Raw genomic sequence first — 22141 nt, 5'->3', positions numbered from 1 at the left:
ACGGCCGAATCGGCACCGAGCCCGTCCCCTCGACTTGTAAGCCCCGTCTGATCACTTCAACACGACTGGAGACGAGCATGAACATACAAAGTTCGCGTTTCTCGTTACAGAAAAACAGTTTAAACAGAAGTCGACAAGAGGGTTCCCCAATACATAATGCTCACAAGCCAGTATTTCTCATCTCGTCCCATCCTCCAACTCCCCATCACTGCACATATCGCCATCGCGCTGAACACGAAACCGATCATAGAGAACATGAACCGATACGTCGAAGTGAGCCTCAGCTGGCTCCTGCATAGCTCCCGCGGCCATGAAGCCAAGTGTTTCCACAAATCCCCTGCCTTCGCCTCCCACGCCGACCAGATCATCACCGTCACGTCCCCGGACTGCGGCCCGTCCCCCGCAACCCTGGGCCCGGAGTACATCACCGAGGGAGGCGGCCGGATTCCCGCACTCTCGTGGACGGCGCCGTTGGATATAGCATCGAGGGTGAAGGAGTGGCTCATCGTTGTCGAGGACCCGGACGCACCCTTGCCGACGCCAATCTGCCACGGGTGAGTCTCTCACATGTGTTTCTTCCGGCGTGTGAGGGGTAGAGCTTATGTTACTCCCTGTTTGCGATAGCGTCTATGGCGGAATCGCCCCGGAGACAAAACAAGTTAACCCCAGGGACTTCGAGATCGAGGATGAGAGCCGGTCCCTCCTGAGGGGGGGCTTCTACTGGGGCAAGGGGAGGCGGGAAGGCGTTTACACCCCGCCGCGGCCGCTGCTGAACCACGGCACCCACAGATGTGAGTCTCAGATCTGGTGATCGACATTCGGAACCAGTGGTTGACCAATTATCCTTTCTCGCAGATCTCTTCCAGGTCGTGGCGCTGAGCGAGCCCCTGGACAGGAAGATGCTGGAGTCCCGCGCCACGAGGGAGCAGGCTGCCGAAGCCGTCAAGGGCAAGGTGCTTGGCTGGGGCGTGTGGATCGGGACCTGCGAAAGAAAGTGGACTTGAGACCAGACAGTCTCTTCCAGGCAAGTCTACCGGCCTGAAGATGTCGTCAAGAAGCCACCAAGAACAACTCATCCTAATTCGTGAGGGAAGGGGGCTGGCTCAGCCCAACGACCACTATGGTCCTTGGACCTCCTGCAGAAACATCCGCTTGAAAGAGGCGCGCTCGTCGGGAAATCTAAGCTTTGAAACTACTAAGCAAGGGAGGAGCCAGGCTTCCAGCGAGCCTGTCTGTTTCTGGCAGACCTCTACATTGGGTTCCAGGGGGGCAATTGTGAATCGGCTGCGGCAATCCTTACAGGCTGGGGAACGTTTTTAATTACGGCGCCCTGGAGAAGAAAAAAGGCTGTTCACTCGAGAGTAGGACTGTATATGTTTCAAAAAAAGGGCTGGGTTTGACGTGAAATTGAAGGTGAGGCATCGGGACATGCTTCCTAGGGTTTCACTTCTGTTCAGGGGAAGCATACTGTACACCTTATCAGGGACTGAGTGATTTAGTGCGCAGTTGCTTGAGAAAAGGAGGGCTCTGGTAGGTTTGAATGACCCTTGAAAGCATTGCTTCCAATTGGCGTATTAAAGTATTGCCATTATATGTTACCTACTCAATCTGTTCGTGCGAGAACACGAAGGCAAACATCTACTAGAGTCCCCTCCCCCTTCTCCCATCCTTCTCGACCTCCTCCATCCAAAAAGAGGCAAAGGGAAGGAAAGCTCGATGTGAAAACGCCAGAGAATGCGCCGGCTCTGCCCATGAACCAAAAGAAGGACTTCGCTCCATCTTCTACTTACTGAACACCCCCCCTCCCCTACGAAAGCCCAAGGAAATTCGGCTCCCCTCCGCCGCCAGCCGTCCAGTCGAAGTCGTCCATCAGCATCGACCAGTCGATGTCCTGCAACAGATCGCTCGTCGGCACCGCACTGCCCGCATCCGCGGCCCCCGCCGCCGCTACCACAAGGTCAGCAACGTTTACACCGGACCCGCGCGCCCTGCACTCACGCATCGACGCAGCCGGCGTCCCTCCCGCCACCGCTCCCGCTCCCACGCCCCCTATACCCGCCGTCGTCCCCTGGCCACCACCGCCGCCACCACTGCTGCCGCCGCCGCCGTATTCGACCCTCGCCTGATCCAGCTCCTTCTTCCACCTCCTTAGCGTCCCGAACGCGATAACGGCGCCGGTGCGGTGCGGGTACTGCGAGATGGGCGCCTCGAGCGCGGGCATCATGTGCCGCAGGCTCCAGTAGCTCTCCGACATGCGCAGTGCGCGCATGGGGAAGTCACCCTCCTGCACGGAGCACCGGCGTAGGGCCTCCTGAGAGTTCCGGATCGACACCTCGGCGTTGGCCAGCTCGACGTCGGTGGCGTGGCCCGAGAACAGCACGTCGAAGACGACGGCAGCGGCGTCGAGGATGGTGCGGAAGACGTGGTGAGGCGCGTGCGAGAGGAAGCGGCGCGACGCCTCGAGGCGCAGGCTCAGGTTGATCAGGGCCTGCGCCGTGCTATAGGCGCGGTTGACGTTATGCCGGAAGGTCGACTTGTCGACGGACGCGAGGGGGACGAAGTGGTACGACTGCAGCTCGAACTGGACCGCAAGGATGGTGAAGAGGTCGAGGTCTGTCGCGGAGGGGTTCACGGGATTAGTCAGGGGGGACGAACAGAGTGGGGAGGAGGTCGGATACGAGAAGCAACGAACCCGAGTTGTGTCGAGACTGCAGCTGTCTCAGCTTGTTCATCTCGTCCTCTAGCAGCTGGATCACGGTGTCGGGCACGCCCTCGCCTTCTTCCGTAACAGCGGAGACGGTCCGGCTCACCCGGTTGGAGAACTTTTGCATCTCGTACAAGAGGCCAAAATACCCCAAGGCATCGGGGAGCGACCTCCCGCCGGCGGCCCTGTTGACGGCTTCATTGAAGAACCCAGCCGGCGGCGGGAACCCGTTGCTCGACGCGACCCTGCAGACGCCACGTCAGCCGATTTCCCATGTTCACACAAACCGGCTTTGGGAAAGGGGCTCACTTACCTCTGTGCCTGGATGTTGTACCCCATCCACGCGAAGCACGCCTCCTCGTCCGTGATGTCCGTCTGCCGATGCATCCCGATGCAGAACTCGGGGTGATTGCGGCCAGTGTGCAAGCCCAGGCCTAGGGCGGCGTTCTGCGCGATGGCGACGTAGGACGAGCTCGGGTCGTTGAGGAAGCGGATCGTCGGCAGCGGCCACGCGCACAGCACCAGCAGCGCGTTGATGGTTGACATGTTGATGGGCGGCGCCGACACGGCAGCCCAGACCTCGCGGGGCAGGTTCTCGACGAGGAAGGGGAAGAGGCCCGCGTCCCGCGTGTACCGGCGCGATGACACGGCGATGATAGTCCAGAAGAGGACTGGGCTCTGTCTGTACAGCCTGTCCGGATCCTGGAAGCGGACGATGGGGAAGTAGGGGTGGAAGTGCTCAAAGTAGCTGGACACATCGTAAGTAGAGTCTCAAGTCAGAAAGACGCGCATGCTTCGGTGGTTGCAAGGGGAGGGAGAGGAGGATGAAACGCACTGATCAAAGTAGAAATCAATGTCCTCGCCTGACAAAACCTTGGACCCCAGCGCGCGCGGTTGTGCGGGCTGTCTCGCGGGCGCCGTCGGGGTTGTATGCGACGTCAGCGTCGGGGTCGGGACCTGCTCGGGCTGGGGCCGCGGGACGGGAGACAGGGCCGGCAAGCTCACGCGCGACGCGGACGGGGGCGGGCGGCCGTGGTCCGAGAAGACGCCAACGGCCGGGTACGCCGTGTTCGGGCTCGGGAACGGGAGGGCAGCGGCGACAGAGACTGGGCTCGGGTTGACGGCATTCTTGATGGTCTGGACCTCCTTCTCGAGCTGTTCTAATTTGCTATCGTCGTCCACCAACGTATCAGACCGGGGGCTTCTTCACCTGGACGAATTATGCAAATGGGGAAAGGGGCTATGTCATGGAGGGGAAAAAGGGGTAGGCAACCTTCTTCTGGTCATACGCTTGTGGGATTTGTCAACGACACATTGTATCCCGAGCTTGGAGCAACGCTGACAAGGCTTGTTGGGCGTCAAGCTGGCATTACATTTCACCTATTGCAGTCGGTCCAGAAGGCCCGCCTCATTAGCATGTTTGGCCCTCGTCCGATACGACATGTCGGGATGAAGTCAGAAGCAAACAGAGGAAAGGAAAGAAAATAGCAGAATGTTAAAAAGAAATCCTGCAGTCGGGCGTCCCTTGGCTGACATTGCGTCTTGTGCTTCTCACCCTGGTGAGACCTGAGTCTGAGCCACCTTCCCCTGGTGAGACTGCAGACGGCCAATTGGAACGGAAGCCGAAGGGAGAGGGGCTTCGGTCGTTGGACGGGCACGGGACAGCGCATGTATAAGAAGCATCCAGTGGCCAAGCGATAAACTGCTCGAGGTACAATAATACAGCCTCAAGGAGACGGAGGAGACGGACGAAGAACCAACCTTGGAGTCGCGACAGCTCGTACAGGCTGTGTTGCGCCGGATCCGGTTCGGCACCGGGGGGCTCGGTGAGGCATCCCTCTGTGCCGACGCGGGGCTCTTGGGCGGCGGGTCCATCTTGGAGGGAGAGAGGAGGGGGGGGTGCGTGCGGGCGGGCGCCGTGTGAAGGGAAACTCTCTCTGCCGCGTGGTTCTCAAAGTCAATTACTCGTTGTGGAAGATCCGCACCCCGAGGTCGACTGGTCGGTGACTGTGCCGTCGTTGCGATGGGTTGTTGATGGCAGAGGTGGAGGAGAACTCGGCGCGGTTTCGGCGATGGGCTGGTCGTTTGTGGATCCGAGGGTCCAAAAGATCACGTGCACATCCTTGGGTAAGTTTGTTGATCCTGACTTGAGGATCCGGAAGGGGAAGGAGGAGGAAAGGGGAGGGAGCGTCTGTTTGCAGATTCATAGGCAGGCAGGGCACCTTAGGTACCCAAACGACTGTCCGTGCGTTTATCCCATGACAACCTTACCTACCCAAAACCAGGACCATCACGAAGGCTACAACCGACGAACTTTTCGAGATTTCAAGTGACATTTCTTGTCGTGTCTACAGAAATTTTGTACGGTTGAGTTTTTCATCTGAGTGGGATTCGTCTTAACCTTTTACCTCGAGCGCCATTATTGTGGTTAGTGACCATAGTCAGGCCTCCATCACGGCCGCCCACTGCACCCAAGTAACCTCTCGCGGCCGTTGGATATGCACCCGTGTCCCGGCTTGGACATCTCGTTTGCGCGCGTTCCATTTCCTGGATATAATATTAGAGCATCCCCTCCGTTCATGAATGTAGAGGAACACAAGATGACCCCCTCCCTGGTTCCGCAATGCCCCAGGTTGAACAGAGACCGCTGGCGTGTCTCTATCCATAGCCTCGGTACCTCCCCCCCCAGCGCCATCCAATTCGCGATGCATATTGGGACATCCCAGACCCCCGTCTTTTCTCTATGCCGTGCCTCCTCCAGTCTCATTCGCATCTGCGGCGACGGCCGCCACCTCCCCAGCATCGATCCACGTCATCTCGTCCATGTTCGCCAGCATCGTCCACGGGTCGATGCCCATGCCCGGCGGGATCGAATCGAAGTTCAGATTCATAAACGAAGTCGGGTCCGCGCTCGGCGCGTACTGCAGCCCCCTCGAATCCCACGTCGACGAAGAAGACGACGACGTCGTCGCCCCCATTCCCGCACCTCCCATCATGGCGTTCTGGATGCTCGTAATGTCAATAATCTCGTTAGCGTTGCCGCCGCCGTTGTGGCTGCTCCGCGTGCTCCGGTCCTCCGGCCACGCGTCGCTGTGTCCGATACCGGGCGTTGCGTTGCTACTGCTGCTGCCGCTGCTATTGCTGTTACTGTTGCTATTGCTTCCCGTTGATTGTGAGGGCGTGCTCTTGTTGAAAGCCGACGAGGGCGACGCCACCGATGCCGGGGAGCTCCGATGCGGCAGGCTGATCTGTGGACTCGGCGCCGACTTCATCATGCCCGTCGCGCGCAATAGGCCCATCCCGAAACCACCCACACCGTCGATTCCGTTGCTCGAGGGGGGCGGCGCGGCCCGCATGTTTGCGTTGGAGGGGAAGGTCCCGCTGAACACCCCGGCCTTGGCGTGAGTGGCTTCCTCCAGGCTGGCTGTCAGCGATGTCCGTCTTCTCTTGTTCGGGCCGTTGTCGCGGGCTTCGCTCGCTGGCGAGGTCGGTGCGATGACTCTGTCAAACTTGCCGAGTCGAAGGCCGGCGACACCGGCGCTCTCGGCTGCGCTGTGCATGTTGGCCGAGTTTGGTACCAAGGAGTTGCATCCAGATTCCGTCGTGAGGGAGTGTTCGTAGGCTGTGCCCTTGGGGTTGCCGAGCGGCAGCCGGCCAGGCAGGGGTGACTGGATCTCGGTATGCTTTGATATGGAGCTTCTTGCGAGGAGTGGGATATTGGAACACGTCCAGCCAAACAGGTTTTTGTAGCTGGTCAGGCTGGGAAGGTCGATGATGTCCGATAGGCCGTTTCGCTCAACGTCCATGAAGATTTGCTGAAGGAAGGCCTGCGTGATGATGTGCTTCCGTCCGATCGCCTCCATGGCGCTGATGATGAACTTGAGGCTCTGCAGGTCCATCCTCGATATGCCGGCTTCGGGGTTGCACTTGGCCATGTACACGTACACCGACGCAGCCGAGTACAACGATAAGGCGACCATGGGGCTCTTCTGTAGACCGTGTCAGAGACGTTACAATGCATTGCTTCCCACGCTGGAAGGAGGGCTGTGCACTTACGTAGCCCGAGTTCATGTGACTCGTCAACTTCACGATATTCACCACCTCCTCTGCCGCCGTCCGCAGCCTGAGTTGTGACGCCATTTTTAGGTTATCCGGTAGCTTGTATTGCTCGACTCTGTCAATCGCCGCATGGTGCAGGCAAATGACCGAGGCGTGGAGGTTGAGGTTCGTGTGGACGGCCGTGGGATCGCGCATGCTCTGAGGCAACCGGAAGCGTTCTGGGAGAAACATGAAGGCGCTCGAGAGCATGTTGTCGATATCTCTGTGCCGGTTCCAGAACTCGCCGTACTCGACGTCCGAGGGCCTGTCGGTCGGCCTTTCCCAGTGAACGTGCTTCAGGAGCTTGTTGAAGATGTAACAGATGACGACGGCTCCCGCAAACGTCGAATACGAGGCGCCTTTGAATGCCTCTGGCAGGGTGGACGTCGTCTCCTCGCGGGCCGAGTTGAAGGCTTCCTCGGATGAGGGAAGGTGCGTCGAGATCTACCCACGTTCAGCATCGTTCTCAGTGGGGTGTAGAGGGAGCCAGAGACATACCTCATTGGGGTCGATCAGCGTCGGCCATCCGGTGGCGATACTTGCGTGGCAGTCGATGCAGTAGGCGCCCCAAAAGGCTCGCCTTCGCTCTTCGAGGTCGACCCACGAGGTAGGCGGCGCCAGGGTGGGCGCCATCTCCTGGCCATCGCCGTCGACGCGGTGCAGGCCCATCATTTCCACAAGACGGACACACTTGGCCGAGCTCATGGCGGCTCGCGTGAAGAACAAGGACCTTGCTTCGTCTGTCGCAATGAGCGCCCACGCTTGGGCGTGTTGCACCGTCAGGAAGTGCTCGCCGAACCCCTAGCGCTGATTAGTATCACTGCCCCTTTCCGGGGCTATCGACAGATACTCACCTTCATCTCATCAGCATCCGCGTATTGCCGAGCTCGCTTGTAAAAGATGTCGTGGTACTGGGAGTATTTTTCATGTCCGTTAGATGCCATGGCCCAGACGGCATATTGCAAACACATGGGAGGGCGCTTGTGAGGCGCCGAGTAGAAGGACTGCAGGTATCGGCCAGGGTGTATGATGGGGATGAAATGCTGCTGGCGTTCGAAGAAGCTCTTGTTGCTGGTCAAGTTAGATGACATGGGTTGTGAGGCGGGCGGGCATCAGATGGGACGTACAGCTCTTCCATCATCTCAAAAGGGGGCAGGGCTTCCGAGAGCCCAAGCCCCATGAGCTCCCCTGACGATTCGGCAAAGCCGGGCACCTGAGATCCATCCCCAGGTACTCCAGACAAGAAATTTGTTTTGTCGTCAAACGCCCCGTTCTGCATTGCCATGAGCGTCTCGAGATCGACGTGGAAATCGTCCATGCCGACATTGACTCGGCTATCCAGGTCACCCTCATACGACACCGCCCCATTGGTCTTGCCGGCTTCCTTGAGAAGATCTTCCACCTGTGCTACAAAGTCTTGGTAAGCGTGGGACCGATCCAGATGGGCAAACTGTTCTTACCCAGCCTCTCCTCAAGCTCCTTGACATTCTTCCTCTTGAAGGCGGGTTTTCTTCTCGATTCAGGATACACACATTCCCCCTTAACTTTCAAGCACCGACTACATGTCGGCTTCACTCGGTCACACTTTAGCTTTCGGGACCGGCAGGTTACGCATGCCAGCGGCTCGGAGCCATTAGCGGCAGAGCCCGGAAGCTCCGATTGTACGCCATCGTCGGTATCCATGATGAACGGCGAAATTGCCTTCCGCGTCTTCGGCGGGGGGGAGTGAGAGGGAGGGAAGGAAAGCCGCAAGTGGGCCTCAGGGCCGAAGCCGATATTCACAGCCGGACTCGGCTGGCAGGGGCGGGAGACTCGGGAGGCTGCAGCGTGATGCAACTAACCACGGTACTGATTCCAACAAAGCACATACAAACAAAACACAGGGTAAAGGCCGATGGGAAGCAGCGGCAAACGTATCTCTCTCTGTTAGTTACTCTTTACGGCACTCTCAGGAACAGTGTGCCGTGGCAGATACGCACCCATTGGCAAAGCAAGCGCATAGGTTGACGCGGATGGATTTTGCTGTCCGACGTCCGAGATGGATCTAGCGCTTTGATCTGATTGGCTCTTCTAACCATCTATGACGAGGTCATGATGACTCACCCAATGAATTCGAGTCTTGAGTCGTGACAGTCGCCGCGGTCATCAAAACATCTCTACGAATGCATGCTTCTGTGCAACACATGAACCAGAGGTCACGCATGTACGCCAAGCGCAGCGCCTATGTATTTCCGCCGCGGCGCTTGAAGGGAGGGGCTCTTTGATCAAGATCTTCGGGTCCGTTACTGTATTCCGTCCGTTATTCTTCCGCTCTTCAGTCGGCAATTTGTGGGCCCGCACTCGGCTCCATCAGCAGTGAGACCACCTGGCTTGGCCGAGACACGGCGAGCACCCCGGGATGCGTCACCGGGCCTGATCGGCCCCGTTTCGGCTGACTAAGATGCCTCGTTCAGCGCCGTTTCCGTGCCTCTTGGCCGGCAATCTTGTCCAGGTACGCCTGCCCACAGACACCTCAGGGCACGAAGGCGGATCTTCACTGATCGACGACGACTGACGCCTCGCTGCTCGCTCTGGTGATGGATCTGCCGCGACGGGCCAGAGCTAGCGTGTCAGGTGGATGTGGACAGGCTAAGAAACGCATGCCTTGTTGATGACGAATCTTTGAGTTTGCATTGGCGAAAGCCTAATAATTCTCCGCTGCACCCTCAGGAACCGATACCGTTGGACCGGACATAGTTGCTACATCTGCTGCGCTCTCGGCCCTTAAATCGGGGTACTCGCAGACTGCCATCCTAACTGTGCTGTCAAAGTCATAGCAGCCGGCGTGGACGTGGCCCCGGCGAGTGTCCCCAGCGGCCAGCCAAGCTGTTCTCGCTCCTTGGTGTGATGACCAAAAAGAACGCTTGTTGCGCTCTCATTCGTCACGTCCGACGGTCTGAGACTTGTTCCTCCAAGGATAGCGGAAGATCCGGCGACCACGTCAGCAAAGCCATTGAAGTCACTGCAACCACCAACAATGGCTCTCCTTAGAACGAGGCCAAAAGCAGTGTTGTTGAACGAAATCAAGGAGGAGCGCGAGTTGCGGGTGAAACAATCAGAAAGCAGGCGCGCAGCCGACGCAGCCTGACAGCTGCGGCAGGTATTCCAATCTAGCGCAACGTCGTCGTTGGGACCGGCGCCAAGGCTGTTGATTGTGTCGAGGTCTGGCTTTTTGTGACCTCGCGAGAATCCAGATTCGGTAAATCTTGTGCGATTGACTTGACGAAAACCGGAGCTAGCTACGTTACGCTTGACAAGCCGAACTGACCCGGGAATTATTGCGGCGATTGGCGCAAGGGTTGGCTGATCGGGATCGACAACGGTCCGGGCCTTTGTGATATTCCACCCTCGTGGTCAGCAGACAAGCCGAGGGCTCTGCCCTTCTCTCGAGAATGGGCAGTACGGGCACTGAGGGACCTGCGACGCCCGCAAGAGGCTTGTTTGGCAGACAACGCGAGTCTGGAGGACGACCTCAGGGACGATCACGGCTCTGAATTGAATAAGAGGGGCTGGTGTGGCCTCTGTTAGTTGGTTTCACCACGGCTGCCGGTGTTCACCTCAGACTGGTCGTCTGAGCGTCCTCGCGTCCTGGGTTCTGGGCATCCTTCGTCCAGCCAGCCTCCAGCGAGAAGCTTGGGACCAAAGCTATCCAGTACAGTACGGGGGAACAGACAGACATGGCAACGGGGATCGTCGGCCGTTGCGATTCAGGGCAGCCCATTCCAATGGACTAGCTTTGAGGACCAGAGACGAGCCGGTGCGGGTTAGACTGGGGAAGCATGACCAGGCGCCAGCAGCGGATGCTGGTCGGGTGGAGTCAAGCGGCTGACGGGTGTGAGTCGGGAGAAACGTCAGAGCAAACTATGATTTGAATGGGGGGAGGGAGAGAGGAGACAAGTCACACACAGGTTCAATACTTGTCACGCACCACTCAGGCTACGTCTCTTGACCAACGGCTCGAGTCAAGGTTCGAGTCTCTAAGGGCATCCATTACGTGACTTTGGGTCGCCATGCGCGGCATAGAGAGGAGCGTTGAGTGATCCGGTGACGAGGGTTTTCTGTGAATGCAGCTGCAACTACTGTTAGTCTCGAATTAACAATGCGCCTTGAGCTTGCTAGGTAAGGTAGATAAGGATGCGGAAAGCAAAACTGTAGAGGCATCACTCGGGGTGCGGTCGGAAAGGGGAGTACATTCATTGCCTGCCTCAGGTACAAGTAAGTCCTCACGTACTCCACCAAGGTTGTGCGTGCTTAGGGATTGGCGGGCTGCTGGGCAATGTTCTGGAGAAACACGATCGCGACGGACCGAGCCAGTTGCCTGAATCACTTGCAACTGATTGACTTGGATTATTCCGGGAGAAGCATACGGATTCAATGCGAATAGTAGTATATATCCGAACTTTGGTATGGGGGAGGTAAACAGCGTTCGTGGGTGCTTGCTTATCCCGTGTCTGCGCAACCGTGGAAGGGGCGATCGTGTATGCTTAACCGAGAAGTGATAGGTAGTAATCGAGGCTCGGGAGACCTGGCGACTTCAACCGGATCGTTTCCCACTTGGTTACGGATACAGAGCATCCTCTCCACTAACCTGTAATCTTCATATTCAACAAGCTACGCCCTCTGGGCATCGTCTATCGGGAATCACTGCAGCAGGGTTGGGAGACGACGTCCGGCTCCTCAAATATCCGCTGTGGCTTTTTCGCTGATTTCTGCAGGCCCTTGGCCATACTGTGATTGTGCCAGCCAGCCCAGGAGAGGTACATCGAAGCCCTAACATCTTGGTCGTCGTAGCTTGTATCTCTTTTCTGTAAGACGACTTGAAGGAACATAAAGCTCAACTGGAGTGGGTGGATGCGGCCGCCAGGTGCGTAGGCACCTACCTACCAAGGCGCCTGAGGTATCTCTGTATCTACCAACTCGAGGTAGGTACTTGGGCACTTGGGCACCTACCCAGGTAGGTAGGTAGGTAAGGTGGGGCCCACGGCCCGCACCCCACGGCTCACTTCAATCTCGGAAGTTGGGCTATTTCCGCCCGCTCATCGGCATGTCACACCCAACGACTTCCGACATCACAGAGTTACATCCTCAACGGCCTTTTCCCTCTTGAGCCTTCTCGGCGACTCCCTAACCTCCTCTTCAACCTGCACGCAAGGAGGCCTGTCCCGGCATGTCAAGACTCTTCCGTTCTGGCTCATGGCATGTGCTGCCTACGCCCCCTCTTCCTGCCGCTGCGCGACACTTCTGACCGGTGTTTTGCTGCGTCTTTTAAAACAAGTGGGTGTCTCTGAGTATAACTCAACCAAGGAGATTGACATATCTTCGACGTTTGGATTCGCTGACACAGCACGTCTTGGCTGGGGAGGAGGAACACTGACGACTGACCGAGTGAGTACCTGTACTCGAAACACGAGGGTGGCCGCTTTGCTGTGACTTGCCGCTGCAGAACTGCTCATGGCGCGGGAGCGGTTATCGAAACCAAGACGTACCCCCAAGGAAATCTACGCCCATAGTCCATGGAACACCTTGAATCTCTCAAAGGAACATCCTGAGACATGGACGGGCCCCTTGTTACTCCATCCAGATGCGCCCATCGGCCCTGCCACGCCAACCTGGCCGACAAATACGGTGGGCGAAGAAACAGCCACAAAAGCCAAAGAGCGAGAAAAGCACGAGACTAACGCTTCTGGCGCCCGTGCCGCTTCATCTTCAACACCCTATGCCAAGGTGAGCCGGGGCGCCTCGAGAATTTTGTGTGCTGGCATCTAGTTCGCAGACTGACGACTGCAAGTTCAAACCAGGCCCAATCTTCGACTTTTGCCTTTTTCCCACCACTCGGCCTGCAAATCATGCGCCATGGAGCTGCATACCATCTTCACCCGTTCGCATAGACCCTCCTGGTTGGCCTGCTGCTCCCGGCACGGTTCCGCCGAAAAGCAGATCGCTTCTCTCTCGCTTCTCTCCCTTTGCTTTGGCCATCAACACACACCCTTGTCTTCGCCCCAACCTCGCCATCGTGCGCACCATCAGCTTCGTCTTTGGCCAGCTGGGGGTGCCGGTCGTCATTGTTCTCGTCGTTCAAGGCAGATCCGTTGATCTCCGTGGTCCCAATGCGGCCTGTAGGCCCCGCTCACCACTCTCGATTGAACCGTACCTCGTCTTACTCCCCGATCTATCATGTCAACATCCAGCCTGAGCCCTCGACACATCTCCATCAAGACGGCGCCGTGACTCTCCATCGCAAGGTTGGTATCATCTGACGCCTCCCAGTACATCCAAAACCAAAGTGCCGAGCGAACGAGAGAGAGAGAGACGCACATTCTTTCACATCCCGTCCGTCTACGCCATCCCATGTCCTTCGACCACCTTGTTATGAGTTGCAACAAAAGGCACGGCGCCACTAGCCATGCATAGGTACATGGCACGCCCACCCAGGGTGGAGTGGGCTCTTCTCCAAGCATCACATTCACGTCTCCGTCGATGGGATCAGCATGGCCTGGTTTGCTGACATCCATCATGACTTCCTGCCGCCTCAGGCTTTATTTGATGTTGCGTTCAGCGGCAGCAGCACGTAAGTGGACTTTGACTCGTTAACTCAACAGGTACACTTGCCTGTACATCGTACACCCCCAGCCTTAGGTCTTGTGTGCCTGAGGGTGGGCAACTGACATCCCTTCTGAGCTTCGGCTGTTCTTGGCCCGGCCTGGAGCAATCGGATCCACGAGCCCTGTTCCCTACCGACATCCTTTCTCAAGGGCGCTGTCCTGCAGCCCACACGCTCTGAATCTACACCCCTCCCCCCTTCTTCGTCCAGTGACGCTTGCGACTGGCTGTCATCTCACACAAAGCTACGACGTTTCTGCATGGGACGCGGGGACCAGTCGTTGTACAGAAACAACGAGCCTCGCTCTTGACTTTGGTTCGCCCAGGTCTCTCGATGGCCGTGGCAGCAACTCTCACTGCGCACAGCTCTCCGTCGGGGGTTTGACCTTGACAGATTGGCATGTGCCTTTCAGACTTTCGGCATACACCGTTCCTTGAAAGCATCGGCGACGAAGAAAAGGATGAAGAAACTTTAATGGAATCCGGGAAGGAAAGCAGACGTCGGGCGCTGGTTGCTACGTACCTCTAATACGATGTACTATGGTCTGTGGTAAGTTTAATCGTTGTGCTGTGTAGCCTGCAAGGTTAGGCTAGCAAACCTGGCCCCTGTTGACACGTAAATGCGTGTGTACATGCCTTAGTTGCTGGATGTACTCCTGCGAAGCTGAGTGTGGCTACATCCCCAAAATCTACCTGGCAGGGTGGCTAAAACTTTGGCCTGCAACCACAGTATGGTCTTGGACAATACCGATAAACTCCCCCTTCACGTCAACGTCTCAGCACGACCAATGTCACTACATCGGATGACCATGCTACAATGTCAATAACCCCCCTCCCCCATACCCGTTCTATTACTCCCCCCTAGACAGCCGTCTTGGGATCTTCTGACACGTCCATTCAAGGGGGCTTGGATCAGGCGTCCTGACACCGGCAGCCGATCATTTCGGCCTTGACACGGGTTGTATGGACTGGCGATCCATGTCTATCGTCACCTGTCAACATCATAGCACGGCTCTTTCATGTTTTGTTCCGGGGTTACGGAAAGCTTCGCTGCCAAGCTGTGGGACTCATAGACAGGGAAGAAGAGTGGTTATCTTGACATCATGAGAAGCAAAGCCGGCATCCGCGTCCATTGGTCGTGCATTTCACCCACCTGCATGTGCGAAACTGTCAAGTACTAGTCAGGAGAAGGAGGCGGGACAATGGCTAACTCACCCTAGGGACGGCTGTAAGGCCTTCTCCAGCAGCAAGTCTTCGTGTCAAAAAGAAGAAGGCGGGAGGGACAAAGAATGAATTGGGCAAAACGTCAGGGACCAGAATCGGTCGGAGATCTGCAGCTCCCATTGTCGAGATCGGGGTCGCTGGCGATACCTGACATGTAAACCGTACTAAATATGTCCCGACTAATTCATGCCGTGGAAAAGGAGGTCGCGCGCTGCAGGTGTGAGTGCCAGCTGCTCAGCTCTACAATCAGCAGCGAGCAAACCGCCTTCCGACAACCAACAGAAAGCGAGGCCGTTCACACCATCAGGTTGGAAAGAAGCAGGGTTCCGTTCAGACCGGCCTTTGGCAGATCAAGCCTTTGCGGCGGCGGCGACGGCGGCGGCGAGCATCAGCCAAGGCCCTAGGGAACTTATCTAGTCCCTACGGAGCGCCATTTCAAGCACGCATACTCAAACATTCTGACCAGTTTGCTTCCTGCTAGGCGTGGTAGTGGACCTCTGATCAAGGAATGAGAAACGCCACATTCTGCTCAAGTTGGAGGTGTGCCTTGCTTAGCAGACCTCCAATCTCATGCCCCCCCCTCTCTCTCGTATCTCGCGGTAGTAGCACCACCACTACCTAAACCAGTCCATCCGCGCATGCAGAGTTGGCCTTGTGAAACTTGGGGAAAGAAAAGAAGTGAGTATCGTTTAAAAAGGTCTAGGAGGTTATGAAGTGACCCATCTCAACCCTTTTCTTTCACTTCGCAAACGTGGCGAATCATCTATGCGCCCTGACGACGGCGGCGGCGCGGCACAGGGACATACGGTATATCTCTTTCTCTATCTGTGTGTGTGTGTGTGTGTGTCTTAATGTACACTTTTGCGCGGGTAGAGAGGGAGAGAGTGAGAGAAGAAGGCGTACTGCGTATGTTTCACGACACCCACGAACCGCATGTAGGACCTGCGCCATCCAACACCTTGCATTAGATGGTGTTATGCTGCCCCCTCTCTCTCATCACTGAGATACGCGCAAAATGAAATTCTAGTCTTGACGCTGTCTTGTTTCTCCGCCCCTCCCCCCACCCATACGAGCTCAAACCACGGGAGAGGCGGTTTCTTGTTTAATAAAAGAAACACCATGGGAGGCGAACCGGTCGACTGGGGCGGAGACCGGTCATGGCGTGAGCTAAGACCCTTAAGTGGGAAACTAAGAAGGAGACGGCGCCTGGACGAGTTGAAGAAAACTCGGTCAGCTTAACAATTATTTTATTTGAAGTCGAGGGCTGCCTGCCTGCCGTTGCTCTCTCTCTCTCTGCAACCCCCATGTGTCGTGCTCGCTCTCGACAACGACCCGCCACTCGCGCGCGCGCGCGCTGAAAAAGAACGAGGCCCGGAGAGAGAGAGAGAGACAGAAGCAAGGGGGAGACGCTCAGTCTCCCGCTGCAGAATTCGTGTGCGATGATGGAGCAACGCCCTGCGTCGATGACTGGCCAGCGCCGTACCTACTTACGTGCGTTACATACTCGAGCGCATCGCACGGGGGCAGGGTCACAGGCGCACGCCCGACATACACACGCACGCACGCACGCAGGGTAGACAGCCAGAAGCACCTACAGTAGAGGAGAGGTGGTGTCTCTTGAGGGGCACGAGTGGCGAGCAGGGTGGGAGGAGTCAAGGGCACAAAGCGAGGGCAAACCAGCAATTGTCGACGGGCAACGAGGGGATGACGACGGGGTCGTCGCCCGGGATACTGGATCGCTACGCCCCTTGAGCAGCGCTCACGCCTCTCGCCTTAACCGCCGTTCACCATTGGTACAAGAAACACACACACACACACATACACACATTTGCACACACCTACCGCAAGAAGAGGTGTGCGTCTGTGTGTGTTATCACACAGTTAGAGAGTCATGCCAGACACGCAGACAGCAAGAGTAAGACTGAGAGTGGCAGTAGGATTGCGGAGGGAGAGGGAGAGGAAGAGGGAGAGAGAGGCACGCTGTCATCCATCTAGGAACAGCACCAGCAGCAGAAGCACACAGACCTTTCATTTTCTCTTTCGGTTTCCCGGCCGGTGTACGTGCGCCGCGCCTAACTTCTCAGTTGGTGATGTTTGAATGATGAGAGCAGACACGCGGAAATACTTCTGCGCTTGGATAACACTGTTATGCTTTTTTTTGTTCGTTTGTTTGTTTGTTTCTTCCCTTCTCCTCCTCCTCCTTCTCCTTCCTTCTTCGCTACACCCCCCTAGTCCAAGCTCTTTCTTTCCTTCTCTTTTTTTCTATTCCAACCTTGCACTCTAGTACGAAGTCAATACCATGCCACTTGATGAAGGCCTACTGGTGGCTTATGAACATGTTTTTTCTCTCTTCCCTCTTGTCTCGGGACACACACACACACACACACACATACACACACTTACACATGCGCTTACACGGCGTTCTGACGGGGCTTACATGCTTTCAATGGTCCGGCCGGTCGGGTTCGCCGTGAGGACTCAGCTGGCAGGTTGACGGACGCAGGAAAGTCAAAAATGGAGAGTTTCAACAATGTTGGGATGTCGTCGGGCTCGGCTCAAGCAAGAGTCAGTTCTAAAGTGTCAGAAAGAGCTAGATATCCAAGAGGGAGAAAAAAACACGCCCCCCCTCATCAATGCAGCTTCTTTTCATTCTGTTCCATCACGTCACTATTGTTGAAATTTAAGAGATGTATATCCTATGTAGAAGGAAATAGACACGCTTTTCCCGCTCACTTTTTCCCAGAGATGATAAATTGATTTGATACAATGATATCGTTCTACGTATCCTGTGGTATGTGGGGGGTGTGGGTGGGAGTCTCTGATTCGGCCGATGTCAAAATGAAAACCCCGTCGCCCATGAACACCTCCCCCTCCCCTTTGACAAGTAACAATGAGAAACCCAAGTTTAACCAAAAGTGTAATGCATGTTTGTCTGTCCCATAGCCTCCGTTTCCCCTCCTATTTCCAAGTTCCGTTGTGAGTGAGTGGAAGCCTTCTCCCGCCTTGAGCATACGCAAGGAACCCCACCGAGTAGACCGTTTTCCTCGTGTTTAAAGATACATACAGACATTATCCCCCATAGATACAAAGATCGACATAGAAAATGATGGGCTCGGAGGATGCTCCTGTCCAGTCCGTTACCCTGTGACATTGTTTTTTTTTATACAGAAAAGAGCTCGTGGGAGAAGATATTAGAAGATTTCAGCCTCTGGTACCCAACCGATTTTTGTGACGTGTGATGGGTTTCGCGATCGTAATTTGCGTCGTTAAAGTAATGAAACATGCGTAATGTGTGTCTGGTATAATTATAAAGGCATCTCGTTTCGGGCTTTGTTTGTTTGAGTTGGCTTGTGGTTTGTTTTCCTTTGTCTTTGATGGGTGGATGAAGCGGCGGGGTCACTTCTTTGATTCCGCGCTCTCGTCCAGTCTCTCCCCCCCTTTGCTCTCTAGACGCTTCCCCTCTTGATGTGCGCCGAGCGCCGGTGCTTCAGACTATCGAGGTCCTCGTCAAAGGCCTCGCCGTCGCTGAGGGGTACACTGGAGCGCTTTCCGTCGTCGTACTCGCCACGCTCTGTCGACGGGAGGATCTTGCTCTCACCGCTGCGGCTGGACATGGCGTCGGACTCGGCACGGGCGTTGCTAATCATTGTGGGCAGCTGCCGGCGCCGCGCGTTGATAAACCAGTTGGAGATCTGGTCTAGAGGCGGACGAAAATTAGCGTTAGACACCAAGAAAACACGCCCACTCGTCAAACAGCCACACCCCAGAGCCTAACGGTTCCGGAGCATTACAGCCTGGGGGACATTTGAGGGGGGTTGAACTTACTCATCTGCAGACCGGTCTGACGCATAAGCTCCTGCTTCTCGTCTTCGGTGGGATACGGATGGTGGAGGTGAGCGACGAACCACGCACGCAGCTTGTCGGTTGTCTCCTTGGGCAAGTTGCCGCGGCGCTTGCGCTGCTTGCTGTCGCCATGCATCCCCATGGCGCCGAGCTCTCCGATGCGCATGAACTCAGGGTAGTGGCCGTAGCCAGCAGCCGAGAAAGGAGTGCGGTCAAAGGGGTGGATGGCGCCCAGGGATAGAGACTGGACCCGGCTGGGGTGGTGGTATCCGTATGCATAGCCACTGGTGCGGTAAGGTGCTGACTCCATCATGGGTCCTGCCGACATGCCAATAGAAGGACGGATAGGCTGGAACTCGTCTTGGGAGTGACCGCGGGCGCGTTGCATGGGAATGGGATCTCTTTCGAAGTTCATGGGCGGGAGACTGGGGAGTGTTGGGCGGATCTCGGGTCGCTCATGGATCTCCATGGCCGGGGACCTCATGGATGGCATGCCTGATGAAGACATGTACGGGCTCGTTCTCGCAGATCCGGTCCAGCTCTCGGTGGCAGAGCGGGACGGGGCTGGTGGAGAAATATGCCGTTGGGGAACCCGTGCCGGGCTCTCGTACAGTCTCGGCACGCGGCTGACTCTCTCGCTCTCCTGCTCCTCGTCGATCGAGAGCCTCCTCCTCTTGTTCGAGTTTGGCGAGTGAACATACTCGGGCGGCGTCATGACACTGGCATAGCCGACTGTTGGTGACGTATTGGAGGAAGTGGTCCTAGTGGTTGAGGCCTCTTGGGGCTGCAGGCGAAGATGAAGTTCCGGGATGGCCTAATGTTGTCCTGTCAGCAAATGTCGACTACAAAACTGAGCGCAATGGAACTCGACTCACCTGGCGAATCGATGGAAGGGCGATTCTCTCAGGCTCTGTACGAGGGCGCGAAGAGTAGTCCGAGGTAGATCTGCCGCCATCCCAGGGGTACTGCTTAAATGCCGAGTGAGGGGACGGAGCAGCCATGGCGAGCATAGACATCTTGTGATGGCCTATTGGAAATGAAAGTCTGCTAGACACGACCGTTGCGGACGAGACACGTTGGTACTCGATCCTGTTGGTAAAATAAGAATGAGGCGGGCTCGAAAGATGAAGCCGCACGGCGGGTTAAAGGACTACACTGCGGGTCAGCCATGATTCCTGTGGTGACCAAGGGGAGGAGTAGCCCAGGAAGTAAGCCGTACCTAATGCGGTCCAGGCCGGGTAAGTCGGGTTGCGTAAGTGGCACGTCGAGAGCGGTGCTCCTGTTTTGTTTGCTTGAAGAAGCTGTGGTTTCAGCGGCAGGGTCGAAGGGAAAATTGATACGGTTGCTTTTGTATGCTCGTCAACGACAGACAGGCGTAGAGAAGTAGAAGCAAATAAAAAGAGATGCTGATGTGGTCAAGTGGTCCCAGCCGTGAATCAACAAACAGCTCGAATGGGATGGTCGATGGTCGGTGATGATGGAGACAGATGCAGGGTGGGATGACCAGTCCTTTTGTATATCTTGGAGCTTCGGGGGAGAGAGGCCCTGTGTGTGTGTTTGTGTGTGCGTGTGCAGCCAGATGGACGAACGGGACTAACGGGCAAAGAGAGGCGCACTGATGTGGTGCCAAAATAGGAAATGGGAGGGAAGTGTCGAAGAGGAGGAGGAGGAGGAGGAGTAGTAGTAGCGGGAGGAGGACCCGGCGGAGGGCCAAATTGGACAAATTAAGATGGTGATTTGAGCACACTGAAACTGACACGAGCCAGCCTCAGACGAGAAGAGCTCCAACTAACAGGTCTTGTTGGTGAATTGGACCGTGGTGAGTCGACGAGGTGAACTGGAGGAAGATGAAGAAGCGCACAGCCCACGGATGCTTAATGCCTTGCTATGTATCTGGGAACGAGGCCTTTGCTGATGTGGGGGAGGGAGGACGGTTTTGACGGAACGAACTAAACCTGAACTAGCCCAGAGCTGCGAGGCATGGGCATGGGTGGCATGGCAAGAGAGGACGATCAGGGTACAGCCGTAGTGTGGATGTACACACCGGCAGGCCGTCGACGAGGAGGAACAAGAGGAACAAGGGAAGGAGATGGAGGATGATGGGATTGCCCATCTCGACCAGGGTCGCAGGACCACGCCGTCCCGTACCCACACCCGGTCAGATCCTGGTCCTGGTCCTGGTCGTGGTCATGGTCATGGTCATGGTCCTGGAATTGCTTCGGTGGCGTTCCCTCTGGCGGACAACGGACTGGTTATGCTAGCTTGGTTGTCGTAGTACTTGACCATGTACCGGCCAGCAGAACGGAGCATGGATAGGGGTCTGAACGAAGAAGGGGGGAGCAACAAGTGACTGGGATACAAGAAGAATAGTGGAAAGATGGGAGAAGCACTAGCCTGCTCGAATAGTGACACGAAAAGAGCCACTAGGGAAGCCGTAGTGTCTGTGGGCAGGGGTCTCTTGTACGCTCCGGCTGCTCGTTGCTCTCACCCGGGGCCAGGACGGTTGTGATGTACTTGTAGATGAAATTGCCCGAAGGGGGGGTAGGGGGAGGGGAGAGGGGAGACAGGGCAGCGTTGGGGCGCTGAGGCGGCGGGTGCGGAGATGCTCGACGGCGCTGCATTATTACTCCAACGACCTGCCTGACTGACTTGACTATGTGTTCAACGTGCCATCACATATGCAACTGGCTCGCGCTGGCGTCAAGTCACCTCGCCCTTCCATCAAAGCAAGCCCCTACATTGTGTCTATAACGCTCTGGTGGCCTGCGCTCAGGTCCCTATCGGATTCCCGACAGCACGGAGTGTACAAAATGTCGAGAGATATGCATAATCGACATAAAATACAATGACCAAATAAAGCACGGTCCACCCGAGGTGGGGCCGCAGCACTGGTGGCCTGGTTCCGTGACGGTGTTTTACCACAGCGACCAGTCATTTCATTTGCCGAAAGGAGTATCCATAGGTTGAGCGAAAACGTGGGAAGCCCAAGTCGAGATGTGACCTTATCGTCAACCTACTTTATGAGAATGAGGGAATGAGAGAGTGAGAGGGAGAGAGAGGACAATCTCCGCTCCGTCTACACCCCCTGGAACAACAAGGACAACGGGCAATCGCTCTAGCACAGTCTATTATCCGAGATGGCGTTGTCGAGTCCCCTCGCTGAGTAGCTGCCGTCTGAGCTCCATCAACGAAAATAGAAAGACAGCGGGACTCCTGAATTTTCCTGAACTTCATACTGAGCCAGCTTGCCCGTCCGTGAACAAGTTGCCTTCGGGAGGCTGATCGCCATAGAGAAAGCGAAAGGCCTAGCAGCCCTCAAGCCTCCCGAGTCTCGATTTAGCATCATCCTAGGAAAACAATCCCGTCACTCGTGCTCGCCCTCTCGATGAGGCGCCGTTGATAGATTCTGCAGATGGCGGCTTGCTTTCTTTGCTTTTCTTCTCTCTGTGTGTGTATGTGCGCCTGGTCGGGGAGTGAGACAACCCCCGTCAGGTGCACGTCGAGAATGTCGCGACTTGAAGACGTGTTGACAGAAAAGGGAACTCCCGCCAGAAAAGTAAATGGTGGTTGGTGTGTTGCAACGCTCCGGGAAAACGCATTTTTCTGCGGCTGGTTGTCGACGTTCCGGTTTGG

The 22141-nt window shown here is 56.3% G+C and overlaps 5 protein-coding genes across 5 annotated transcripts; 2 read left to right on the top strand and 3 right to left on the bottom strand.

Moving 5' to 3' along the window:
* The first annotated feature begins 90 nt into the window (after positions 1–90).
* CDEST_00511 (Putative phosphatidylethanolamine-binding protein) lies at positions 91–2035 on the top strand. The gene is made up of 3 exons (XM_062916670.1): positions 91–554; positions 625–791; positions 856–2035. The coding sequence occupies exons 1-3, from the start codon at positions 157–159 to the stop codon at positions 1002–1004; spliced, it is 714 nt and encodes a 237-aa protein (XP_062772721.1). The 5' UTR covers positions 91–156; the 3' UTR covers positions 1005–2035.
* CDEST_00510 (Putative zn(2)Cys(6) fungal-type DNA-binding domain-containing protein) lies at positions 1156–4857 on the bottom strand. The gene is made up of 6 exons (XM_062916669.1): positions 4466–4857; positions 3978–4084; positions 3540–3872; positions 3018–3452; positions 2693–2949; positions 1156–2613 (listed from the first exon to the last, which is right to left on the bottom strand). The coding sequence occupies exons 1-6, from the start codon at positions 4577–4579 to the stop codon at positions 1808–1810; spliced, it is 2052 nt and encodes a 683-aa protein (XP_062772720.1). The 5' UTR covers positions 4580–4857; the 3' UTR covers positions 1156–1807.
* A 96-nt stretch (positions 4858–4953) lies between these two features.
* Positions 4954–11025, bottom strand: CDEST_00509 (uncharacterized protein). The gene is made up of 6 exons (XM_062916668.1): positions 8263–11025; positions 7930–8209; positions 7657–7873; positions 7301–7603; positions 6761–7246; positions 4954–6693 (listed from the first exon to the last, which is right to left on the bottom strand). Exons 1-6 carry the CDS (start codon positions 8483–8485, stop codon positions 5446–5448), a joined length of 2757 nt encoding a protein of 918 aa, XP_062772719.1. The 5' UTR covers positions 8486–11025; the 3' UTR covers positions 4954–5445.
* Positions 11026–11849: 824 nt separating this feature from the next.
* On the top strand, positions 11850–14749 carry CDEST_00508 (uncharacterized protein). The gene is made up of 3 exons (XM_062916667.1): positions 11850–12565; positions 12615–13991; positions 14172–14749. The coding sequence occupies exons 1-2, from the start codon at positions 12293–12295 to the stop codon at positions 13032–13034; spliced, it is 693 nt and encodes a 230-aa protein (XP_062772718.1). The 5' UTR covers positions 11850–12292; the 3' UTR covers positions 13035–13991; positions 14172–14749.
* A 2622-nt stretch (positions 14750–17371) lies between these two features.
* CDEST_00507 (Putative Homeobox domain-containing protein) lies at positions 17372–20422 on the bottom strand. Its single transcript, XM_062916666.1, has 5 exons — positions 20107–20422; positions 19728–20053; positions 19384–19658; positions 18491–19322; positions 17372–18362 (listed from the first exon to the last, which is right to left on the bottom strand). The coding sequence occupies exons 3-5, from the start codon at positions 19522–19524 to the stop codon at positions 18112–18114; spliced, it is 1224 nt and encodes a 407-aa protein (XP_062772717.1). The 5' UTR covers positions 19525–19658; positions 19728–20053; positions 20107–20422; the 3' UTR covers positions 17372–18111.
* Positions 20423–22141: the final 1719 nt, after the last annotated feature.

This window comes from Colletotrichum destructivum, chromosome 1, assembly GCF_034447905.1.
Source record: "Colletotrichum destructivum chromosome 1, complete sequence".
NCBI lineage: Eukaryota > Fungi > Ascomycota > Sordariomycetes > Glomerellales > Glomerellaceae > Colletotrichum > Colletotrichum destructivum.
Note: the sequence above shows the minus strand (reverse complement) of the source record. Positions and strands in the feature narration are given on the sequence as shown.

What these genes read in the sequence shown, in the direction of transcription:
- CDEST_00511 (XM_062916670.1), top strand. Translation starts at nt 157, where the DNA reads ATGCTCACAAGCCAGTATTTCTCATCTCGTCCCATCCTCCAACTCCCC. An exon ending in CCGACGCCAATCTGCCACGG is followed by an intron (nt 555 to 624) that starts GTGAGTCTCTCA and finishes TGTTTGCGATAG; the next exon opens with CGTCTATGGCGGAATCGCCC. An exon ending in GAACCACGGCACCCACAGAT is followed by an intron (nt 792 to 855) that starts GTGAGTCTCAGA and finishes CCTTTCTCGCAG; the next exon opens with ATCTCTTCCAGGTCGTGGCG.
- CDEST_00510 (XM_062916669.1), bottom strand. Translation starts at nt 4,579, where the DNA reads ATGGACCCGCCGCCCAAGAGCCCCGCGTCGGCACAGAGGGATGCCTCA. An exon ending in AAGCGTATGACCAGAAGAAG is followed by an intron (nt 3,873 to 3,977) that starts GTTGCCTACCCC and finishes GGACGACGATAG; the next exon opens with CAAATTAGAACAGCTCGAGA. An exon ending in GCAGTCTCGACACAACTCGG is followed by an intron (nt 2,614 to 2,692) that starts GTTCGTTGCTTC and finishes CCTCCGCGACAG; the next exon opens with ACCTCGACCTCTTCACCATC.
- CDEST_00509 (XM_062916668.1), bottom strand. Translation starts at nt 8,485, where the DNA reads ATGGATACCGACGATGGCGTACAATCGGAGCTTCCGGGCTCTGCCGCT. An exon ending in GGAGCTTGAGGAGAGGCTGG is followed by an intron (nt 8,210 to 8,262) that starts GTAAGAACAGTT and finishes AAGACTTTGTAG; the next exon opens with CACAGGTGGAAGATCTTCTC. An exon ending in CGGATGCTGATGAGATGAAG is followed by an intron (nt 7,604 to 7,656) that starts GTGAGTATCTGT and finishes AATCAGCGCTAG; the next exon opens with GGGTTCGGCGAGCACTTCCT.
- CDEST_00508 (XM_062916667.1), top strand. Translation starts at nt 12,293, where the DNA reads ATGGCGCGGGAGCGGTTATCGAAACCAAGACGTACCCCCAAGGAAATC. An exon ending in CTTCAACACCCTATGCCAAG is followed by an intron (nt 12,566 to 12,614) that starts GTGAGCCGGGGC and finishes TCTAGTTCGCAG; the next exon opens with ACTGACGACTGCAAGTTCAA.
- CDEST_00507 (XM_062916666.1), bottom strand. Translation starts at nt 19,524, where the DNA reads ATGTCTATGCTCGCCATGGCTGCTCCGTCCCCTCACTCGGCATTTAAG. An exon ending in CCCTTCCATCGATTCGCCAG is followed by an intron (nt 19,323 to 19,383) that starts GTGAGTCGAGTT and finishes GGACAACATTAG; the next exon opens with GCCATCCCGGAACTTCATCT. An exon ending in TCAGACCGGTCTGCAGATGA is followed by an intron (nt 18,363 to 18,490) that starts GTAAGTTCAACC and finishes GTCCGCCTCTAG; the next exon opens with ACCAGATCTCCAACTGGTTT.